Here is a 22,101-nt window from a genome sequence, read left to right as displayed (position 1 = left end):
TTTCTGCCACTTCCCTCTCGCCGTTCCACTTCGGAATCTCCTCTCTGCCACCGCAACCCGCGCCTCCTCTTCCTCCCTCCCACCAAGCCCTTACAACAACAGAAACCTCGCTCATTTCAAGAAACGCGTTCCCGTAACTCTTCATCCGCTACAACTTCGAACGGCGCCGCTGGTTGCTGGCCACCGCGCGTTTTTGAGCCACCGACGCCTCCTGTGGCTCAGCGAACGTCGTAGGGGGAGAGGGGGAGAGGGGTAGGGGAGTGTCAGCGACGAGCAAGCAGCGCCTGCGTGTCAAGTCTGAAGGGGGATTTGGGGGGCGGGGGGGGGGCACACCTTGGCACGGTGACTGATGAAGAGCACCGGGGGTGCTCACGTGGCCCTGCCTGGTGGGGGGGGGGGGGTTGCTGGGCGTGGGAGGCTCCACAACCACAGACGCAGGGCGAGTCAGCAGAACGAGAAATCTCGGCAAGGAACGCGTCACCCACAGCGTGCCACGCCAGAAGTCGTTGCGGGAGAGGAGGCCATCGATGGATGCTGCCGCCCCCCCTTTGCTCACAGATTCACCGCGGGCGCGAAAAGTAGGCACGCGGAACTTCTTTCGCGCCGTACGTAGCCAACCGCGGTGCGGGGGAAGGACAACAACACTAAACAACAACAAGAGGCGGTTCAGAAAAGTACATGGAGGAGGAGGAAGACCGACAGGAACAGCCTCTCTCTCTCTCTCTGACGAAGCCATCTCGTCGTGACCAGCAGCAGCAAGAAGACCCTCGACATTGTCTAACAGCAACAACATTGCTGCTGCTGCTGCCGCCATACACGAGAAGATAATTCCTCCTGCTTTTGAAGGGGGGCCGCACATACTGACAAGGCTGGTCCAGATGTCTTGTGACCCCCCCTCCGCCCCATTCAATTCTCGAAGGCTTAATATGTTTGCATGCCATTTGGGTGTGCAATGCAACGTGAGCGATCGCCGTCGTCATCAAATCTTTCAGGAAAACGCTTTCGAACATCTTTCGCTAGTTTCTGTACCTGGTTTGCGATCTTTCACGAAGCCCACAGGCTCGCTGTGATCCCTTCCTCAAGGAAACACCAACAACTACGGCATCAGCCATCCGAAACAAATCTAGATTGAATGGGTAAGGTTTTTTTTTCTTCAAACATACACGAGGAGAGCAGAGGGGTAAATATGTTCGGAGCGAATTAATGTGGGTCACAAGACATCTGGACCGCCAAGTAAATTGAGTGTCCTTCAACTGAAATTATATATATTTTTTAAACTTGTTTGGTTTTATTTTACCAGGTAAGGCCCACTGAGCTGCCAGAAGCGACCTGGCTATCACAAATGATAGTCCAACGACATGGCTGATCCATAATACAGTTTTTTTTGGGTTAGATCGCGTAAATATATAAATGTTGTGTCGTTAAACCCGCCACCACCCGGCACAGCTAACTAGTAAGGGTTGTCACGTAAACAGAACGTGGCCAATTCGTCACTAGTGCAGCACGCCGATGTTGCAATCTGTGGATTTGCTCTCCAACACACCGGTGTGCTGTACTCGTAACTAATTTGCATGTTCTGTTTACGTGATAAAGCTTCCTAATTGGCTGGTGCCGGGTTTTAACGCCGCATCTATACATTTTCGCGATCTCACCCAAAAAAAAGCACCCTGTATTATGGGTCATATTGGTCGGAAAGCCCCCTACGTGTTCAACCCAAGTGGCTGATCTCATCGTATACAAATGCGCGGCAGGCAAATATTTTAAACCAGTGGTTCTTAACCTTTACTGCAGCCTGCAACCACCACCCCCCCCCCTCCCCTTTGGTTCTCAGAAAGGGCATCTCGCACCCCCAGGCGGGGGTGCGTGCACCCCAGGCGAAGAGCCACCGCTCGAAAACACGTGGCGACGTCCAATCTAAACGCGGAGGGAAAACCCGGAGGGAAAAATCCACGCGACCACGGAGAGAATGATACGCAGACTCCAAATACAGTAGGCGTCGGGGTCGGGTTCGAACCCACGGGGACCTCCTGCATACCAGGCGAGGTAGTTAACATCTCGCCACGTGTCCACACGGCCACAATCGCACTCTGGTGGCGTGCGTCTGTAAATCTGCGGCGTCATTCGCAGTGTGACTCGGCGCGCACTTTGTGGTCGGTGTCAACAGAAGGGGGACATCCGAATTGCGAGCACGGAGCTTACACACAACACACAACACTCAGCACTCTCACTCACTTTCCCATCACTTAAACTTCCACAGAGACCCACAAAACGACAAATACACCCCTCCGTATGGCCTTAACAGACTGCTGGGGCAAGTGCTGTTAGCGAGTAGCAGGACCTATTAAGGATGGCACGAGGGGGTGGGGTGGCCAGCACCACGCCCGGCCGCCTTTGTCTCCCCAGCGGCCATGTTTACACACCGATAAATAGTAAAGAAGTGATTTGCATCATGTGTCCACCACCGTGCGTTCAACTCTCAGCCCGTGCGTAAAGCGATGGCTAGCCAGGGCTTAAGGGAGGGGGGGGGGAGGCTACATCTAGCAGTGGATAGTTCACAGCTCCGGATAATTAAGACGAACCGGTAACCGGAACGGGTAGTGAAGCCATAAAAAACTACAATTTCACCGGGTAATGCCCACTGAGCTTGACAACTCTCTTTCAGACACGATATAGCCACAAAGTATAGCCCAACTAAGAGGCTTTTCATCATCATGTGGAAATGTATAGCAGCCAAACTCTACAACGCGTGACGTCGATTCTGAATGCGGAGGACAACCCCGGAGGACCCGGAGACAAATCCACGCGACCACGGAGAGAGAGAGAGAGACGCAGACTCCAAATATACAGCAGACCTCCTGCACACCAGGCGAGGTAGTAAACATCTCCTAGCCCGGTGGCCCACCGCGCCCTCTCGCTACCCCGTCGCTCCGCGTGTACCCCGCGCGTGCGACGGTTCGCAGCCCACACCACCACCACGCCCCCACCCCCCTGGTTCCAACCGCAGCAGCAGTAGTAGCAACAGCAGCAACAGCAGCAGCAGTAGCAGCGGACAACCAAAGCTCGTCCAGAGTCGAGACGAAGCTCTCGCGAGTTCTAACTCGCGTCGCCCCGCGGCCGATCAGCCCGCTGCTGCTGCTATTGCTTCTGTAGATGCTGTTGGTGCTGTAGGTGCTGTAGGTGCTGTAGGTGTTGTAGGTGCTGGTGGTGCTGCTGCTGCTGCTATTGCTTCTGTAGGTGTTGTAGGTGCTGTAGGTGTTGTAGGTGCTGGTGGTGCTGTAGGTGTTGTAGGTGCTATTGCTTCTGTAGGTGCTGTAGGTGCTGTAGGTGTTGTAGGTGCTGGTGGTGCTGCTACTATTGCTTCTGTAGGTGTTGTAGGTGCTGTAGGTGTTGTAAGTGCTGTAGGTGCTGGTGGTGCTGGTGGTGCTGTAGGTGTTGTAGGTGCTGTAGGTGTTGTAGGTGCTGTAGGTGCTGGTGGTGCTGTAGGTGTTGTAGGTGCTGGTGGTGCTGTAGGTGCTGGTGGTGCTGTAGGTGATGTAGGTGCTATTGCTTCTGTAGGTGCTGCTGGTGCTGCAGGTGTTGTAGGTGCTGGTGGTGCTGCTACTGCTATTGCTTCTGTAGGTGCTGCTGGTGCTGCAGGTGTTGTAGGTGCTGTTGGTGCTGTAGGTGCTGTTGGTGCTGGTGGTCCTGGTGGTCCTGTAGATGCTGGTGGTGCTGGTGGTGCTGTAGGTGCTGTTGGTGCTGTAGGTGCTGCAGGTGTTGCAGGTGCTGCTGGTGCTGTAGGTGCTGGTGGTGCTGTAGGTGCTGGTGGTGCTGTAGGTGCTGGTGGTGCTGTATGTGCTGGTGGTGCTGTAGGTGCTGGTGGTGCTGTAGGTGCTGTAGGTGCTGGTGGTGCTGTAGGTGCTGTAGGTGCTGGTGGTGTGCAGAAGGGGGAGCGGTGGTGCAGCGATTCGCGCGCTGCGCTACGAACCCGGCCCCGGCCGAGTTCGATTCCCGCTCACGACGACCAGTGACGATTATCTTAGCCGGTACTGCACCTCCCCTAGGTCGACTCGGCCTCAAATGAGTACCTGGTGCGGTGTGTAGTAAACATCGCCACTGGGGAGACAAAGGCGGCCGGCCGTGGTGCTGGCCACCCATCCCATTGTGTACCGTACTGGCCTTCACAGGTGCTACTCGCTAACAGCACTTGCCCCTACAGTCTGTTACAAGCTACACGGGGGATCTTTGTCTTTGTGGAGCAGAGGCATAACCAGGGCGTGCAGCACACCCATGCCCGACACCTACGTGTATATGTTCAACTTCTTTGGCACCCTACGTAGCCAATCGTGCTGATCGGAGGTGCGGTGCTGGTTGTTGGTGGTCATCAACTTAACACGTGTTGCTCTCTTCCAGAAGCGACCTGGCCGCAAATGAGAGCTCAACCAATTTGGCTTCTCATCATCATCATCATGTGTAAATGTATAACACCCAAATCCTCTAAACGCGCGGGGTTTTTTTAATGTGGAGGGGAAAACCGGAGGACCCCGAGAAAAATCCACGTGACCACGGGGAGAGAGAGAGAGACGCAAACTCCAAATATATATACAAATATAGATACAGCAGCAGCAGGCGTCAGGGTCGGGATCCAACCCACGACCCTCCTGCGTACCAGACGAGGTAGTCAACATCTCCTAGCCACCGTGATGATGATGGGAGAGAGAGACACGCAAACTCCAAATCTACAGCAGAAGGCGTCAGTGTCGGGATCTTCCCCCACGACCCTCCTGCGTACCGGGCGAGGTAGTCAACATCTCCGAGCCACCGCGTTGGGGTGCTCGACCCCGCGCACATCCCCGACAAACTCACCTCCAGCTCCTCCACCTGCTGCGGCTCCTCGTCGTCGTCCTCGGCAAGCTCCCCGATGCAGTACTGCTCGAGCCAGCGATACGCGTTCTGGCTGTGCTTGTGGGGCGCGCCGCGCATCGCCCGCCCCACGTCGGCGCCGGCCCGTCGCAGCAGCGCCGTCTCGCCGCCCGGGTGCATGCGCACGAAGCGGGTGACGTCGAACACGCGACCGTCTCGCACCACCCAGCACGAGTCGAGCGAGCGGTGGCTCCGAACCTCGCGGGCGCTCAGCTTTAGCATCGTGGGAGTTTAGAAGTGGTGGTGGTGGTGGTGATGATGGTGGTGGTGGTGGTGATGGTGATGGTGGTGGTGGTGATGGTGGTGGTGGTGGTGATGGTGGTGGTGGTGATGGTGGTGGTGGTGGTGGTGGTGATGGTGGTGGTGGTGGTGGTGATGGTGGTGATGGTGGTGGTGGTGGTGGTGATGGTGGTGGTGGTGATGGTGGTGGTGGTGATGGTGGTGGTTTTTGCTGCTGCTGCTGCTCCTCGTGTGGTTGCCGCTGCTGCCGCTGCTGCTGCCGCTCGAGCGATGTGCAGACTCACACTTGTGCAGCACTGGGAGTGGCCGCGTGCCTCTTTGTGTCCCACTCTGCGCGGGCTGCCTCCGTGCCGCTGAGTCTGTCTGCCCGTCTGTCCCACCCCTCCTCGTGCCCGCGATTCGGCTCCTCTTGGAAGTTCACGACTCGCGGCTCGGCCGCGACAACTCGCCAAAGTATGACGCTCGTCGATTTCAAACCCACCACGAATCACTTCACGCGACAGATATTCGCGATTAGCCCTCAAAATACTTCGGTTGCTTTACGAGTCGCTAATGATGGGCTCAATTTACGTTTAAATTTACGGGGTTTTTTTTTGTCTGTTATATGTATTGATTTAAATAAACGCGGTGATGAGCAGCAGCTAATGATGCTACAGTCCCCAGCTGCTGCTGCACGTGCGTAAGTGCGACTCCGTAATCCGTGGCGCGCTCAAACCACGAGGGGTTTTGTGAGTGGGAGGTTTCTGCGCGCGCGTCTCACTCCTCACGCCGCCCTGCGCGGCCATCAGCTCCACGAACGGGTTGGACCGCTCAGGTGAGCTCACCTGGCGCGTCACGCGATGACGCCGCCCCCCCCTCTCTCTCATCCCTCACAATCCTCAACCCCTCCCCTCTCATCCCTCACAATCCTCAACCCCTCCCCTCTCATCCCTCAACCCCTCCCCTCTCATCCCTCACAATCCTCACCCCCTCCCCTCTCATCCCTCACCCCCTCCCCTCTCATCCCTCACCCCCTCCCCTCTCATCCCTCACAATCCTCAACCCCTCCCCTCTCATCCCTCACCCCCTCCCCTCTCATCCCTCACCCCCTCCCCTCTCATCCCTCACAATCCTCAACCCCTCCCCTCTCATCCCTCACCCCCTCCCCTCTCATCCCTCAACCCCTCCCCTCTCATCCCTCACAATCCTCACCCCCTCCCCTCTCATCCCTCAACCCCTCCCCTCTCATCCCTCACACTCCTCACCCCCTCCCCTCTCATCCCTCAACCCCTCCCCTCTCATCCCTCACCCCCTCCCCTCTCATCCCTCAACCCCTCTCATCCCTCAACCCCTCCCCTCTCATCCCTCACAATCCTCAACCCCTCCCCTCTCATCCCTCACCCCCTCCCCTACACTCCCCGCCCCTCCCCTCTCATCCCTCACACTCCATCACGCCCGGCCAGGGACAGTCGCGCGCTCTTCCCCTGCCTCTCTTTCTCTCTCCTCCATTGCTGCTGCTTGGGGAGCGGTAGTGGTGGGCCTCCCCTAGGTCGACTCAGCCTCAAATGAGTAGCACCTGGTGTGTGTTGTGTAGTAAATATCGCCACTGGGGAGACAAAGGCGGCCGGGAGTGGTGCTGGACACCCACCCCCTCGTGTACCAAGAGCTGTTAGCGAGCGCCTTCATAGGCGCTCGCTAACAGCACTTGCCCCGACAGTCTGTTACAGGCTTACACGGGGGATCTTTGTCTTTGCTCATTCCGCAAACTACGAAGAGCATCGCGCCAGGGATGTCCGACGCACCGAGCTCGCAGCCTCGTGAATGAGAGGGTGACGAGGACAGAGAACGATCCCAAACTCTACGGCGCGTTCCATGCGCCTCAGTGACGTCACCGCCTCGGGAGAAGAGCAAAGTGAGTAGTTCAGCGGGATCCTTGAATCCATCTGTGCGTAGGTTGGGGTTTTTTTTTTGGGGGGGGGGGGAGGAGGTGGCGGTGAAACCGACCAATCGCGCGTGCGCCTGGGATCCGCACTGGAGCATTTCAAGTCGTGAGATGAGAGGAGTTTTGGATGAGGATCACCTTGCTGACACGACACGTCAGAGGAGTTTTGGATGAGGATCACCTTGCTGACACGACACGTCAGAGGAGTTTTGCATGAGGATCTCCTTGCTGACACGACACGCGTCGTTGAGATGAGAGGAGTTTTGGATGAGGATCACCTTGCTGACATGATATGTGTCGCAGTCGTGGAGAATTTGCGCTCACCAGCACTGGGCGGTAACAACGCGAGCCTAAGAGCAAGAAGGACAACATGGGTTCGATTCCCAGTTCGTGTGCCCTGTGTCGTTGGCAGCCGGCGTGGACTCTCTCTCTCGCTGTCTCTCTCTCGCTGTCTCTCTCTCGCTGTCTCTCTCTCGCTGTCTCTCTCTCGCTGTCTCTCTCTCGCTGTCTCTCTCTCGCTGTCTCTCTCTCGCTGTCTCTCTCTCGCTGTCTCTCTCTCGCTGTCTCTCTCTCGCTGTCTCTCTCTCGCTGTCTCTCTCTCGCTGTCTCTCTCTCGCTGTCTCTCTCTCGCTGTCTCTCTCTCGCTGTCTCTCTCTCGCTGTCTCTCTCTCGCTGTCTCTCTCTCGCTGTCTCTCTCTCGCTGTCTCTCTCTCGCTGTCTCTCTCTCGCTGTCTCTCTCTCGCTGTCTCTCTCTCGCTGTCTCTCTCTCGCTGTCTCTCTCTCGCTGTCTCTCTCTCGCTGTCTCTCTCTCGCTGTCTCTCTCTTGCTCTCTCTCTCTCTCGCTGTCTCTCTCTCTCTCTCGTTGTCTCTCTCGTTGTCTCTCTCTCGTCTCTCTCGCTGTTTCTCTCTCGTTGTCTTTCTCTCGTTGTCTCTCTCTTGTTGTCTCTCTCTCGTTGTCTCTCTCTCTCGTTGTCTCTCTCGTTGTCTCTCTCGCTGTCGCTCTCTCTCTCGTCTCTCTCGCTGTTTCTCTCTCGTTGTCTCTCTCTCGTTGTCTCTCTCTCGATGTCTCTCTCTCTGTCTCTCGCTGTCTCTCTCTGTCTCTCGCTGTCTCTCTCTCTGTCTCTCTCTCTGTCTCTCTCTCTCTGTCTCTCTCTCTCTCTCTGTCTCTCTCTCTCGCTCTCTGTCTCTCTCGCTCTCTGTCTCTCTCTCGCTCTCTGTCTCTCTCTCGCTCGCTGTCTCGCTCGCTGTCTCGCTCGCTGTCTCTCTCTCTCGCTGGCTGTCTCGCTCGCTGTCTCGCTCGCTGTCTCGCTCGCTGTCTTTCTCGCTCGCTGTCTCGCTGTCTTTCTCGCTCGCTGTCTCGCTGTCTTTCTCGCTGTCTCTCTGTCTTTCTCGCTGTGTCTCTCTCTCTCGCTGTATCGCTCGCTGTCTGTCTCTCTCGCTGTCTCTCTCCCTGCGGTGGTTTGGGGCGTGCGTGGATCGTTCTCCGGGTTCCACCGGTTTTTTTCCTCCCCCTCCCCACCCCTTCCTCCACATCCCCTCCCCTCCCTCCACATCCCCTCCCCTCCCTCCACATCCCCTCCCTCCCCACCCCCTCCCCACCCCCTCCCCACCCCTCCCTCCCCACCCCCGGTTCCCTCCCTCCCCACCCCCTCCCCACCCCCTCCCTCCCCACCCCCTCCCCTCCCACCCCTGGCCCCCTCTCCCTCCACGTTGAGAAACAGCCACGCGTTGAGACGATTTGCCTGCTGCTACAAATCCACGTGTGGTGATGCTGTCAGCCACTTGGACGATGAGCTGCGTGTGGCCAGGTCGCCTCTCGACAAGGGCCCGTAGCTCAGTGGTCTTCACGTGATGCCACCTGTCCCGGGAAAATCGGGACAGGTGGCAGTAGTCGTAATAGCAGTGAGTGTGCCGAGTTTGTATCCTCTCCCCCTGTTCTGTGGTGGGTTACCTTCGGGCTCTCGATCCCCCCCCGCCCCATAGCATCAAAACATAGAATTGTTGTTGGCTGAAACATCATCCCATTGCTGATGAATTACCTGCAAATCACTCAATTGGGATCCTACAGCAGCAGCAGCAACATCGCCCCCTACTAGCGAAAACTAAAATGTCGCCACCGTGGCGATGAGATGTTAACTCCCTCGCCTGGTTTACAGGAGGTTGTGGGTTCAATCGCGACCCTGACGCCTGCTGCTGTAGATTTGGTATCTGCGTGTCTCTCTCCCCGTGGTGGCGTGGATTATCTTTTTTTCCCCCGGAGTATTTTGCTGCTCTAAATGTCCACGTGATAAGCCACTTTCGTTGAGCTATCATTTGTGAAAGGCAGGAGGCTTCTGTCCAAGAGCTACGTATCGTAGCTCAGGGAACCTTACCTGGTCAAGTGAAATCAAAACAGAACAGGAGTCGTGAATTAAAATAGCCGATAAAATTCAGTTTTTCAGTTCATTTATTAAATGACAATCGTGACAATAACCCAATGTTCCTCATCCATTTTCAGAGTCGCGGGGGGGGGGGCACTTTCGCCGATAATACATCGTCAGTGTGAAGATGATGATGGGGGGGGGTCTCATCATTTGTGTATTGTGGGGGCCGCACTAAAGGCCTCTGGTTCAGTCGTGATCATCAGTGGCCGATCCTCTGGTTCAGTCGTGATCATCAGTGGCCGTGGAAGATCCTCTGGATCAGTCGTGATCATCAGTGGCCGTGGTAGATCCTCTGGTTCAGTCGTGATCATCAGTGGCCGTGGAAGATCCTCTGGTTCAGTCGTGATCATCAGTGGCCGTGGTAGATCCTCTGGTTCAGTCCAAGTGGCCGTGGTAGATCCCCTGGTTCAGTCGTGATCATCAGTGGCCGTGGTAGATCCTCTGGTTCAGTCGTGATCATAAGTGGCCGTGGAAGATCCTCTGGATCAGTCGTGATCATCAGTGGCCGTGGTAGATCCTCTGGTTCAGTCGTGATCATCAGTGGCCGTGGAAGATCCTCTGGATCAGTCGTGATCATCAGTGGCCGTGGTAGATCCTCTGGTTCAGTCGTGATCATCAGTGGCCGTGGCAGATCCTCTGGTTCAGTCCAAGTGGCCGTGGTAGATCCTCTGGTTCAGTCCAAGTGGCCGTGGTAGATCCACTGCCGGATGAAGTCCGTGCACTCTTTCTTCTGACCCTGCCTTTGGAACGATCCGTCCGACGGCTGCACGTGAACTGACTTGCCTCATTATCGCTCCATCTCCACGGCGCTCGTCCTCGCAGACGCGTTCCATTCCTCAGATGCCAGCCCTTATTCGTCTAGATCCGTCCGTCTGAACACGGTTATGACCGGAATCATCTGAAACCCCATGTAGTCAACTGGCTGCCAAAAGATTACAGACTTCAAAGTGAACTTGGGCACGCGTCACCACCTGTGGTGGTTGATCCTCCACATTGCCATCTGGGGAGGGGGGGGGAGGGGGCGAGTCTCTCTCCAGAGGACAACGACCAGTGTTGACTTATCCCCACAAAGTGCTGGTTTCCTCATTTTATCGACCCCGAATGGATGATAGGTGTAGTTGACACCCCGCCCGGCCAGGGTTTGAACTCGCAACCCAAAAGTCACCCGAGACCGTCCGGGCCCTTAGCAGACTGTAGGGGCAGGCGCTGTTAGCGAGTAGCACCGATTAAGCCCGGCACGGCACACGAGGGGGTGGGTAGCCAACACCACGCCCGGCCGCCTTTGTCTCTCTAGTGGCGATGTTTACACATCGCACCAGGTACTCATTTGAAGCTGAGTCGACCTAGGGGAGGCCCAGGACCGGTTCAGATAATCGTCACTGATGTTGACCGTGAGCGGGAATCGAACCGGGGTCGCCAGGTTCGTAGCGCAGCGCGCTCCCGCTCCCCACACACAAAGATCCCCATTTAGCCTCAACAGACTGTAGGGGCAAGTGCTCTTACATAACATACATTACACACATATTTCACACCTACATACACACACATACACACCCCCACATACACACACATACACCCACACATACATACACACAACAACAACCGCCATTCGCCACTAAGTGGCGGTGACGTCACCACGACGCTTGTGCCAGGCCATGTGCACCTTCAGGCCACGTGAAGTGTCGAACGCCCGCTGGCAGGAGGTCACGGGGCAGACCCAGGTGCCACGGGTCGACTGACTGACATGACTGGCTGATGCACCACCTGTCCCGCCTACTGTGCCAACCTGCTGTACTTTAGCCACCCGGCGCTCCGCTCATTGTTGTGCGTCGGTCCTCCGCCCTCCGTTGTTGTTGGAGGGCGACTGCCTCCAACTGTCCAGTAGCGTCCTTCACGAGCCTCCTCCACAGAGGCCGATCTTGACACCGCTGGTACCAGTCATCGGCAAGTCCACTCAGCTCCATGTCCTCCTGTACCACATCACTCCATCTCTTCTCTAGCCCGTGCCGCGCCCGTCTAACCCCCTCGATCCGGCCGAACAAAAGCTCTTTCGGCATGCGGTGGCTGGGCATGCGGGCTACATGACCCAGCCAACGCAGCCTTGCCCGCCGGAGGAGCTCACCGATGGGACCTTGCCCAGATCTTTCAAGGATTTGTGAGCTCCTCACACAATCCAGCCTGGTTAAACCCAGGATGGATCATAGGCAGGCTAGCCTAAATGTTTCTAACCGGCAAAGATGTTTCATTAGGGGGGGGGGGGGGGGTCCACGTTTCGCAAGCGTAGAGAAGGGAGGGAATGACCGTGGCCGAGAAGACCTGAAGCTTAGTGTGGAGAGACAGACCAGGTAGCTTCCACACAGCGTTACGCAACCGATGAAAAGATATTGCCGCTCGACTGATTCGGAGTGAGACCTCTGCTGTTAATCTGGACACACACATACATACAAAGACAAAGATCCCCCGTATAGCCTTAACAGACTGTAGGGGCAAGTGCTGTTAGCGAGCACCTATGAAGGCCGCAACGGTACACGAGGGGGTGGGTGGCCAGCACCACGCCCGACCGCCTTTGTCTCCCTAGTGGCGATATTTACACACCGCACCAGGTACTCATTTGAGGCTGAGTCGACCTAGGGGAGGCCCGGGACCGGTTCAGATAATCGTCACTGGTGTTGACCGTGAGCTGGAATCGAACCCGGGTCGCCAGGTTCATAGCGCAGCGCGCTAACCGCTACACTACCGCTCCCCACAAACACACACATACACACACATACACCCACACATACATACAAATACCAAACACAAAGATCCCCGGTATATTTACGAGATGCATTGAAACGAGCGGAGCGTTATCCGTGGCCGGGAATCAAACTCGGGTTGCCAGGTGTTAGGCGCAATGCGATACACATTGCGTCACTCTGCACCCACCCACCCACGCACACACAAACAACGACAAAGCTCCCCCGTGTAGCCTTAACAGACTGTTGGGGCAAGTGCTGTTCGCGAGTAGCCGGCACGGCACACGAGGGGTTGGGTGTCCAGCACCACCCCCGATCGCCTTTGTCTCCCCATAGCAGCACAGCTGCTGCTTTGCAAGAAGAAATGTGCATTCAGATCTTAGAAAATGAAAGTGCTGAACGTAATTGACGAAGAATTACTGAATGGATGGATGGAAGGTCGGACGATTCGGCCAGGTGGACTCGGGTTGGAGGTTGCCGCCCGTCTTGACCTCCTTGCGTTCCTCTTTCGAAGCCTCACCTCTCCTCTGTCGCCCATCCTCTTCTCTCCCCTCCACTCCTTCCCGTCCCTCCCCAACCCTTGCGTGATGGCCAAGTACCCCTCTGTGGCCGTCACTCGTTCCCCAATTATTGTGACCTTGCCACCTGGGGCGCCACGGTGGCTAAGAGATGTTAACTACCTCGCCTGGTATACAGGAGGTCGTGGGTTCGATCCAGACCCTGACGCCTGCTGCTGCTGTATATTTGGAGTTTGCGTCTCTCTCTCTCATCATCATCACGGTGGCTAAGAGATGTTAACTACCTCGCCTGGTATACAGGAGGTCGTGGGTTAGATCCAGTCCCTGACGCCTGCTGCTGCTGTATATTTGGAGTTTGCGTGTCTCTCTCTCATCATCATCACGGTGGCTAAGAAATGTTAACTACCTCGCCTGATATGCAGGAGGTCGTGGGTTAGACCCTGATGCCTGCTGCTGTATATTTGGAGTCTGCGTGTCTCTCTCTCTCTCTCATCATCATCACGGTGGCTAGGAGATGTTAACTACCTCGCCTGGTATACAGGAGGTCGTGGGTTAGACCCTGACGCCTGCTGTATAGGAGGTCGTGGGTTGTATAGTTGTAGTCTGCGTGTCTCTCTCTCCCCGTGGTGACTGCGTGGATTTATCTCCGCGTCCTCCGGTTTCCCCTTCCACATTTAGAATCAACATCGCCACGCGTTTCGAGTATTTTGACTGCTGTTATAAATGTCCACGTGATAGCCACTTCGTTGGGCTGTCATTTGTGGCCAGGTCGTTCCTGGAACAGAGCTGTTTAGCTCAGTGAGCCTTACCTGCTAAAATTCATTAAAAATAGTGAATAGTTAGTTAATCTACATCATTCAATTCTGTCACGGTTTTGTAAGCTATGTTATCAAGCGCCTTGGCCGAAGGTGCTTTCTATAAATATACAATTAGATAATGTAGATAACTACTGGGACATGAGACTATGGAAAATATGTCACAATACCAGAACAGGAAAGTTACACGCGATTGTCTTGAGTGGCGTATTACCGAAATCACAAAACCATGGGACAATCTCTGGGACGACTGACAGATTTCCCAGTACATGTATGTACACGTATGTTGAACTTCTTTCGCACCGTACGTATCCAACCGTGCTAATCGATGGTCCCGGGGAAGGACAACAAACTAAAGACAAACAGATCGGTGAACGAGAGGACGATCCTGGGAAAGGCAGGACAGGTGACAACCGTACTCCCCACTCACTGACCACTCACTGACCACTCACCATACACCAAGAACGTACTCCCCACTCACTGACCACTCACTGACCACTCACTGACCACTCACCACACAACCACAACGTACTCCCCACTCACTGACCACTCACTGACCACTCACCATACACCAACAATGTACTCCCCACTCACTCCCCACTCACTGACCACTCACTGACCACTCACCATACACAACCACAACGTACTCCCCACTCACTCCCCACTCACTGACCACTCACTGACCACTCACCATACACCAACAATGTACTCCCCACTCACTGACCACTCACTGACCACTCACCATACACCAACAATGTACTCCCCACTCACTGACCACTCGCCACACAACCACAACCGCCATTCGCCACTAAGTGTCGGTGATGTCACCACGGCGCTTGTGCCAGGCTATGTGCACGTTACGGCAACGTGAAAGTGTCGAACGCCCGCTGGCAGGAGGTCACGGGGCAGACCCAGGTGCCACGGGCCGACTGACTGAGATGACTGGCTGGTGCACCACCTGTGCCCCCTACTGTGCCAACTTGCTGTGCTTTAGCCACCCGGCACTCCGCTCGTTGTTGTGAGCGTCGCTCCTCCGCCCTCCGTTGTTGTTGGAGGGCGACTGCCTCCAACTGCCCAGTAGCGTCCTTCACGAGCCTCCTCCACAGAGGCCGATCTTGACACCGCTGGTACCAGTCATCGGCAAGTCCCACTCAGCTCCACGTCCTCCTGTACCACATCACTCCCATCTCTTCTCACAATACGCACCACTCACCACACTCACCGCGCACTCTTACCCTACCGGCGAAAACTGGGCAGGACCCTCCTGAACAAGAGTCTTGTGACTCAGCGAGGCTTTGTTAAGAACCATACACAAATATACCGCAACTCGCCTTTTGCCCGTCCAAGGACGGGTGTATTGCAGTAAATCTGAAACTTGCAAGCGAAAAGCACAGACCGCGACGTGATGTTTATTGCATCAGTGCGTGCGCAATTTGTAAGGGCGTGGTGACACATCCACGACGTCCTTTTAACTTCTATGTCTCAACAACAGCGTTACGGAGATCACGTGATGACGTGATGAGGGTTCCGCCTTTGTAGTGAGGGTTGTGAGTTGACGCTGAGGAGGGGGGAGGAGGCGCCTCGCCCCCCCCCCATGTGGAGTGACGTCACCCGCTAATTAATTTTAATGAGGGGGGTGTGTCCATTATGAAGACGTCACCTGGTCATGATTATTAATGTGGGGGGGCTGTTCGATGTGGAGTGACGTCACCCGCTCATGATTATTATTATTAATGATGGGGGGGGGGGGTCCATGTGGAGGATGTCACCTCTTCATGAGTATTAATGAGGGGGGCTGGCCGACGTGGAGTGACGTCACGCGCGGGACAGACATTCTCGGCTCATTATAGTAGTAAATACATTATATTCTTTGGTCATTTCGGTAAAGTCACGTAGATTTAAAAAAATAAAAAATAGTTATCCTCTAAAGGATGCCTTTGCCTGATGACGACCGCTTGTGTTGCGATCGAAACGTCGTGATATTCTTATTCACTTTAGATTATTATTATGGGTTTTTTTCATCTACGTGACTTTTACCGAAAGAACCAACGAACGTGAGTTCCTGCAGTCACGAAAGCTTCAAGTCAAAATGTAAAGGCATCATCTCAAAGGCAGCTGAGACACTGAGAGGGCAATTGCATGGCACCAGGGTTGTGGGTTGTGGGTCTGGCCCAGTGGTTCTCAACCGGGGGGGGGGGGACGTAGCCAATGTCCCAGCGGGTGACGCGATTTGTTAACGTGTTCAATTAAACCACGCGTGGGAGTCATTTGTGAATAATTGCGTTGTGTGAATTTGGCAATATGAAATCACTTCTCTACATTTAAAGCTTTCGTGACTGCAAGGATCCATACTCTTTGGTTCTATTGGGTAAAGTCACGTAGGTAAAAAAATAAAATAACAAAAATCACGACGTTTCGGCCACAACACAAGCGGCCTTCATCAGGTGAAGGGACGAGACTGTCTGGAGAACAGTGCTGTCCTCCAGACAGTCTGGTCCCTTCACCTGATGAAGGCCGCTTGTGTTTTGGCCGAAACGTCGTGATTTTTGATATTTTATTTTTTACCTACGTGACTTTACCCAATAGAACCAAAGAATTTGAATTTGAAATAACCACGACAGCATTTAATTATGCGCGGGTAAGCTAGGACGATCTATAAGCCCTTTCGAAACTCATTGATCGTAGACAATGTTGGTTTCCCAGAGTAAGGGGCCGTCCATAAATGACGTCACGTACCTAGGGAGGGGGTCAGACATTTGTGACGATGTGTAACGAGGTGGGTGGGGGGGGGTTTGAGAAATGTGGCGTCATATCAAAATATAGACAACACGTTCTACTTGATTAAATAGACTTTAATAAATGTTTTGTCCTACAACATCAGAGTGCAGCGCCACATTAAATACGCACTACAATGACAATAGTTTAAAGCGATTTGAAGCATATTTTTTTTGGGGGGGGGGCAGAGCTTTGTGACGTCATATTTGTGGGGGGGTCTGACTTTTTGTGACGCCGTGTGACGAAGGGGGGGGGGGTCAAAAATCGTCCAAAATCGCGTGACGTCATTTATGGACGGCCCCTAACCAACCAGCGTCGCGCACGCAGAGCGTCGGTCGTGATAATATATTTATTTTTCTTCGCTTGCAGTTACTCGCAGCTTGTTAGGATATCATTCAAGAACATGGACAAATGGGTCACAATATCGCATTGTTAACACGTTCATTTCTGAGTACCACGTCGGGTCAGGCAAGGGGTTACTCGGTTGAAGCTAAATTCAACAGTAGTGGGCGAATTTAACACGCAGGCTTTCGCGATCTAACCCAAAAACATTTACTATTAATTATTATGAGCAACTTTGAGAATAACCCAGTGCGCTACCCCTTGTTAAATATTGACTTCAAGCTTTCGTGACTGCAGGGATTCATATTCTTTGGATCTTTCGGTAAAGTCACGTAGATATGTTAAAAATGATAATACAAAACTACGACGTTTCGATCGCAACACGAGCGTTCGTCGACGAACGAAACTTCGTAGTTTATTTTTTTCGTTATTTTTCGTTATTTTTTGTTATTCACATATCTCCGTGACTTTGCCGACAGACCCAAATTGTATTTACCCCTTGCTGTGCCTGGCCTGCGTGGAGCAGTAGCCGGACGCGTTCCCTCAATGTCGAGGCGACCCTTCTCCAGCAGTGACGTGAGCGAGGCAATTGCGAGCGGGGGTGGGTGGGTGGGTGGCTGCGCCTTTACCCACGTGTGTGTCTTTGGTGGGCCCTGCCGCCGCCGCCACCGCCGCCTCGCCGCCACCGTTTGCTGCGTGCAGAAGCGACTCTTGAGGCGTCCATTGCCTTGGCGATCGATGCATTTCTTGCACAAGAACCTCCATGGGCTCCCCCCTGTGCGTGAGTGCGCCAATGTCACCGGAGCTGAATCACGGAAAGGCAAACTCCGTGGTGACGGGCGGAGGGAGAGGTTTCGACACGAGCAATGTTTCACCAGCGCTCGCTTGAATCAACAAGTGGCACGCGCTTACGGGCCAAAGGGCTCGTGACGATATCGGGCCCAAAGTTGGAGGCGACGTTGCAATTGTGAGCGCACGTCTCAAAGGGATGATCATGATTGATATGGCGTCCTGCCGAAGAAGGGACGCTATATACATCCGAGATAGAGTGGAATAGAATGATTGTCGTCGTCGTGGTGGAGAATATTAACAAGTAAAGAAATAACACTTCTTTCACGTAGCCGCCTCTCCACGTAAAAACGAATCTTTCTTACACAAGCCATCAGCCCACGGCCTTGTGGGAGTGCATCACGCCAGCCTATAACTTCAGCAGCGTTGCTTCGACTCGCAGAACGCCGTGCGCTGCGTGGCGGGTTGTTTTTGACGTTGATTCGTGTCTCTTTGCTACGTGGTGGAGACAGACACCAACACGGATGTGCTGGTGACGCAGCGACGCCATGGTGGCTGGGAGATGTTGACTACCTCGCCTGGTGTACAGGAGGTCGTGGGTTCGGTCCCGATCCTGACGCCTGCTGCTGCTGTATATTTAGAGTCTGCGTCTCTCTCATCATCACGGTGGCTAGGAGATGTTAACTACCTCGCCTGGTATACAGGAGCTCGTGGGTTCGGTCCCGACCCTGACGCCTGCTGCTGTATATGTGGAATCTGCGTCTCACCCGAGTATCAAGACTCTTCATCAGGAGGGAGCGCGCAACTTGCAGGGCTGCGCTTGTTCCTTTTCACCTGCACCCCCGATTTCCCCCTCCACATTTAGAATCAACATCGCCACGCGTTTCGAGTATTTTCTCTGCTGCTGTGAGTGTCCACGTGATAAGCCACTTCGTTCGACTATCATTTATGGCCAGGTCGCTTCTAAAAAAAAATCTATACAGCTCAGTGGGGCCTCACCTGGTTAAAACAAAACGATATAAAACAAGTCGCAGCACCACACTGTCTCCACCTCTAAACAAGAGTATTTAAATATCAAGTTTAGTTTATAGGTGGAGGACACAATGGTGTCCTTCGACTTGTTTTATTTGCATCCACGTCGCTCGCCACAGCGACGCGAGGCGATCACGTGGCGCGTTGTTGCACGATGCGAACCGCGGCCACAGCGAGGCCTGGAGCGGTGGTGGGGGGGAGTGGACACGCGGAGTTCACGCGGTGGAGCGGCGCCGCGAGGCACAGCAGCGGTGAGTGTGGAGAAGAAACAGCCTCGGCTCGTCCTCGGTGAGCGACTATTCCCCCCCGGGGCTTGGCTTGGGCGCAGTGCCGTGGGTCGGCGGGTGCGTGGCAAAAAGCCGCGCCAGGCGAAGCCCGTCCTCGCAGACAGCCACAGGTCGCGACCGATTGCGTTGCCTTCGCCGTGGAAGGCCGTGGGCTCAGCCCTCGAGGTGCGGTGTTTGTCACCCCCGTAGCGTTTCGCAACGCCGTGGTGGGGTCACGAGGTGTGGGGTCGTGGAGTGGTGCCGAGGGACACCGAGAGAGGGAGAATGCCCCCCCACCCCGCTCTCTCTCTCTTACGCAACCCGAATGGCTTCTAAAGAGAGGCCAAGGCGCATTCATATGGGAGCAGCATTCGCTTTATCACTTCAACAAATCGTTAGGGCTGGTGGAGGGGCGGGGGTGGAGGTAAATCATTGTTTGACTCGTAAACTCCGTTTCCTCTTCTTTCGCGTGTGGGCTGGTGGAGATGCAGAGCAACAGCTACAATTTCACAATGAGGTTGGTCAAGCCCAGATCGCCGCGACATGAGGAATTAGCGGAGTGTGCCGCTCCGATGTCTCATGAAGTGACATCACCCGGAGAGAGGCTTTGACTTTTACTGGTTGGAACGAAGTTGTAAACTGAGTGTACCAGCCTGCAATAGATTAATGTGTCCGTCCGTCCCCTTTCAATACTTTAACGAAGTGAAATCTCGTGCTGTTGGGTGTAAAATCAGCAATAGACAGCGCAGAGACTTGTCCTACCAGCCCACCCTGTAGGGACCTGTTTTAACAACTTTTATTGCCGCCAGCAGCAACAGTACTGGAGGCGATTCCGATGTGAAACACACAAAGTCACCAGCAACACAAATAAAACCGCTATAAATCCACGCCCTGTGGCGCTAAATGCACCGCGCACAACACGAAAGAAAAGTCACGTGGTGGTGGTGCTGGTGGTGGTCATCGCGCACGCCACGGTGACGAGCGAGCGCTTCAGAAGGTGAACACGTGGGGGGTGCCGTCCACGCTGGTACAGAGAGGGGCTTGTCCGGCACCCCAGCGTTCGAAGAAGACGCGCTGCACATCACCGGCACGTGTGTGGTATGCGAGGGTGAGAGAGAGAGAGACAGAACAGCTTCAGCGATGATAATTTATTTTTAGGTGCAGGTGAAAAGGCACAAGCGCAGCCCTGCAAGTTGCGCGCTCACGCTCCCTCCTGATGAAGAGTCTTGATACTCGTGTGAGAACCTTTTACGGACAAACTATTCAAGTAAACACTATTTTTTATTTGAGCAGGTAAAGCCGACTGAGCTGTACCGCTATATTTCAGAGGCGACCTGGCCACCAATGATAGCTCATCAAAGTGCCTTCTTATTATCATCATTGTCACGTGGACATGTGTAGCAGCCAAAGACCCTAAGCGCGTGGTGACGTTCATTCTAAATGCGGAGGGGAAAACCGGAGGACCCGGAGAAAAATCCACGCGACCACAGAGAGAAAGAGACGCAAACTCCAAATATACAGCAGCAGTCGTCAGGGTCGGGATGGAACCCACGATCTCCTGTATACCAGGCGAGGTAGTTAACATCTCTTAGCCACCGTGATAATGATGATGATGAGAGAGACACCACATACTCCAAATATACAGCAGCAGGCGTCAGGGTCGGGATGGAACCCACGATCTCCTGTATACCAGGCGAGGTAGTTAACATCTCCTAACCACCGTGATGATGAGAGAGACACCACATACTCCAAATATACAGCAGCAGTCGTCAGGGTCGGGATGGAACCCACGATCTCCTGTATACCAGGCGAGGTAGTTAACATCTCCTAGCCACCGTGATGATGAGAGAGACACCACATACTCCAAATATACAGCAGCAGTCGTCAGGGTCGGGGTGGAACCCACGATCTCCTGTATACCAGGCGAGGTAGTTAACATCTCCTAGCCACCGTGATGATGAGAGAGAGACACCACATACTCCAAATATACAGCAGCAGTCGTCAGGGTCGGGATGGAACACACGATCTCCTGTATACCAGGCGAGGTAGTTAACATCTCTTAGCCACCGTGATAATGATGATGATGAGAGAGACACCACATACTCCAAATATACAGCAGCAGGCGTCAGGGTCGGGATGGAACCCACGATCTCCTGTATACCAGGCGAGGTAGTTAACATCTCCTAGCCACCGTGATGATGAGAGAGAGACACCACATACTCCAAATATACAGCAGCAGTCGTCAGGGTCGGGATGGAACACACGATCTCCTGTATACCAGGCGAGGTAGTTAACATCTCTTAGCCACCGTGATAATGATGATGATGAGAGAGACACCACATACTCCAAATATACAGCAGCAGGCGTCAGGGTCGGGATGGAACCCACGATCTCCTGTATACCAGGCGAGGTAGTTAACATCTAGCCACCGTGATGATGATGAGAGAGACACCACATACTCCAAATATACAGCAGCAGGCGTCAGGGTCGGGATGGAACCCATGATCTCCTGTATACCAGGCGAGGTAGTCAACATCTCTAAGTCACCACCATCAACAGGTGAAAGCGCAGCCCCGCAATATCTCGCTGATGCCACTGTTGAGACAAAAGCTGCTCCATGCCTTCATCTCATTTCGCGTAGACGATTGCGATGTGTTACTTTCCTCTCCCTGGCGTGGAGAGGAAAGGTGATAATCAGTTTACAGTATGCTCAGAATGCGGCTGCTAGGGTGTTAACCAGAACGCCTTCTTCACATCACCGTACGCCCGTGGAAGCCTCACTGCACTGGTTTGCAGATTCACGTACAACACAGATATAAAATCCTAATGCTACATACTCTTTGGTTCTTTCGGTGAAGTCACGTAGGTGTAAAATAAAATAAATCTCGACGTTTCGGGCGCACACCCAAGCGTCCGTCATCAGGTGGGACAACCACAGCAAGAAACAATTGCTGAAGTGGGCAAAAGGGCGGCTGTGACAGGAGGCTGTATAGGTCAGAGAAGGGGGGGAGCCAGGGGGAGAGAGAGAGAGAGGGTGGGGAGCCAAGGAGAGAGAGAGGGGGAGCAAGGGGAGAGAGAGAGGGGGGGGGCAAGGGAGAGAGATAGAGAGAGGGGGGGAGCAAGGGGGAGAGAGAGAGAGAGATAGAGAGGGGGGGGGAGCAAGGGAGAGAGATAGAGAGAGGGGGGAGCAAGGGGGAGAGATAGAGAGAGGGGGGGAGCAAGGGGGAGAGAGAGAGAGGGGGGGAGCAAGGGGGAGAGAGAAAGAGAGAGGGGGGGAGCAAGGGGGAGAGAGAGAGAGAGGGGGGGAGCAAGGGGGAGAGAGAGAGAGGGGGGGAGCAAGGGG

General features: G+C 54.4%; 1 protein-coding gene across 1 annotated transcript in view; it reads right to left on the bottom strand.

Moving 5' to 3' along the window:
• Positions 1–5,982, bottom strand: part of FA2H (fatty acid 2-hydroxylase) — a 66,084-nt gene extending 60,102 nt beyond the window's left edge. Inside the window, exon 1 of the mRNA XM_032977543.2 lies at positions 4,846–5,982. Coding sequence (XP_032833434.2) covers positions 4,846–5,124 — 279 coding nt within the window. The 5' untranslated portion in view covers positions 5,125–5,982. The remainder of the gene's footprint in view (positions 1–4,845) is intronic.
• Between the last annotated feature and the right edge of the window lie 16,119 nt (positions 5,983–22,101).

Source organism: Petromyzon marinus, chromosome 63 (genome assembly GCF_048934315.1).
Source record: "Petromyzon marinus isolate PM22_M1 ecotype Great Lakes invasive population chromosome 63, UKy_Petmar_22M1.pri1.0, whole genome shotgun sequence".
Lineage (NCBI taxonomy): Eukaryota > Metazoa > Chordata > Hyperoartia > Petromyzontiformes > Petromyzontidae > Petromyzon > Petromyzon marinus.
The sequence above is the reverse complement of the archived record's forward strand: the minus strand, read 5'-3'. Positions and strand labels throughout refer to the sequence as shown.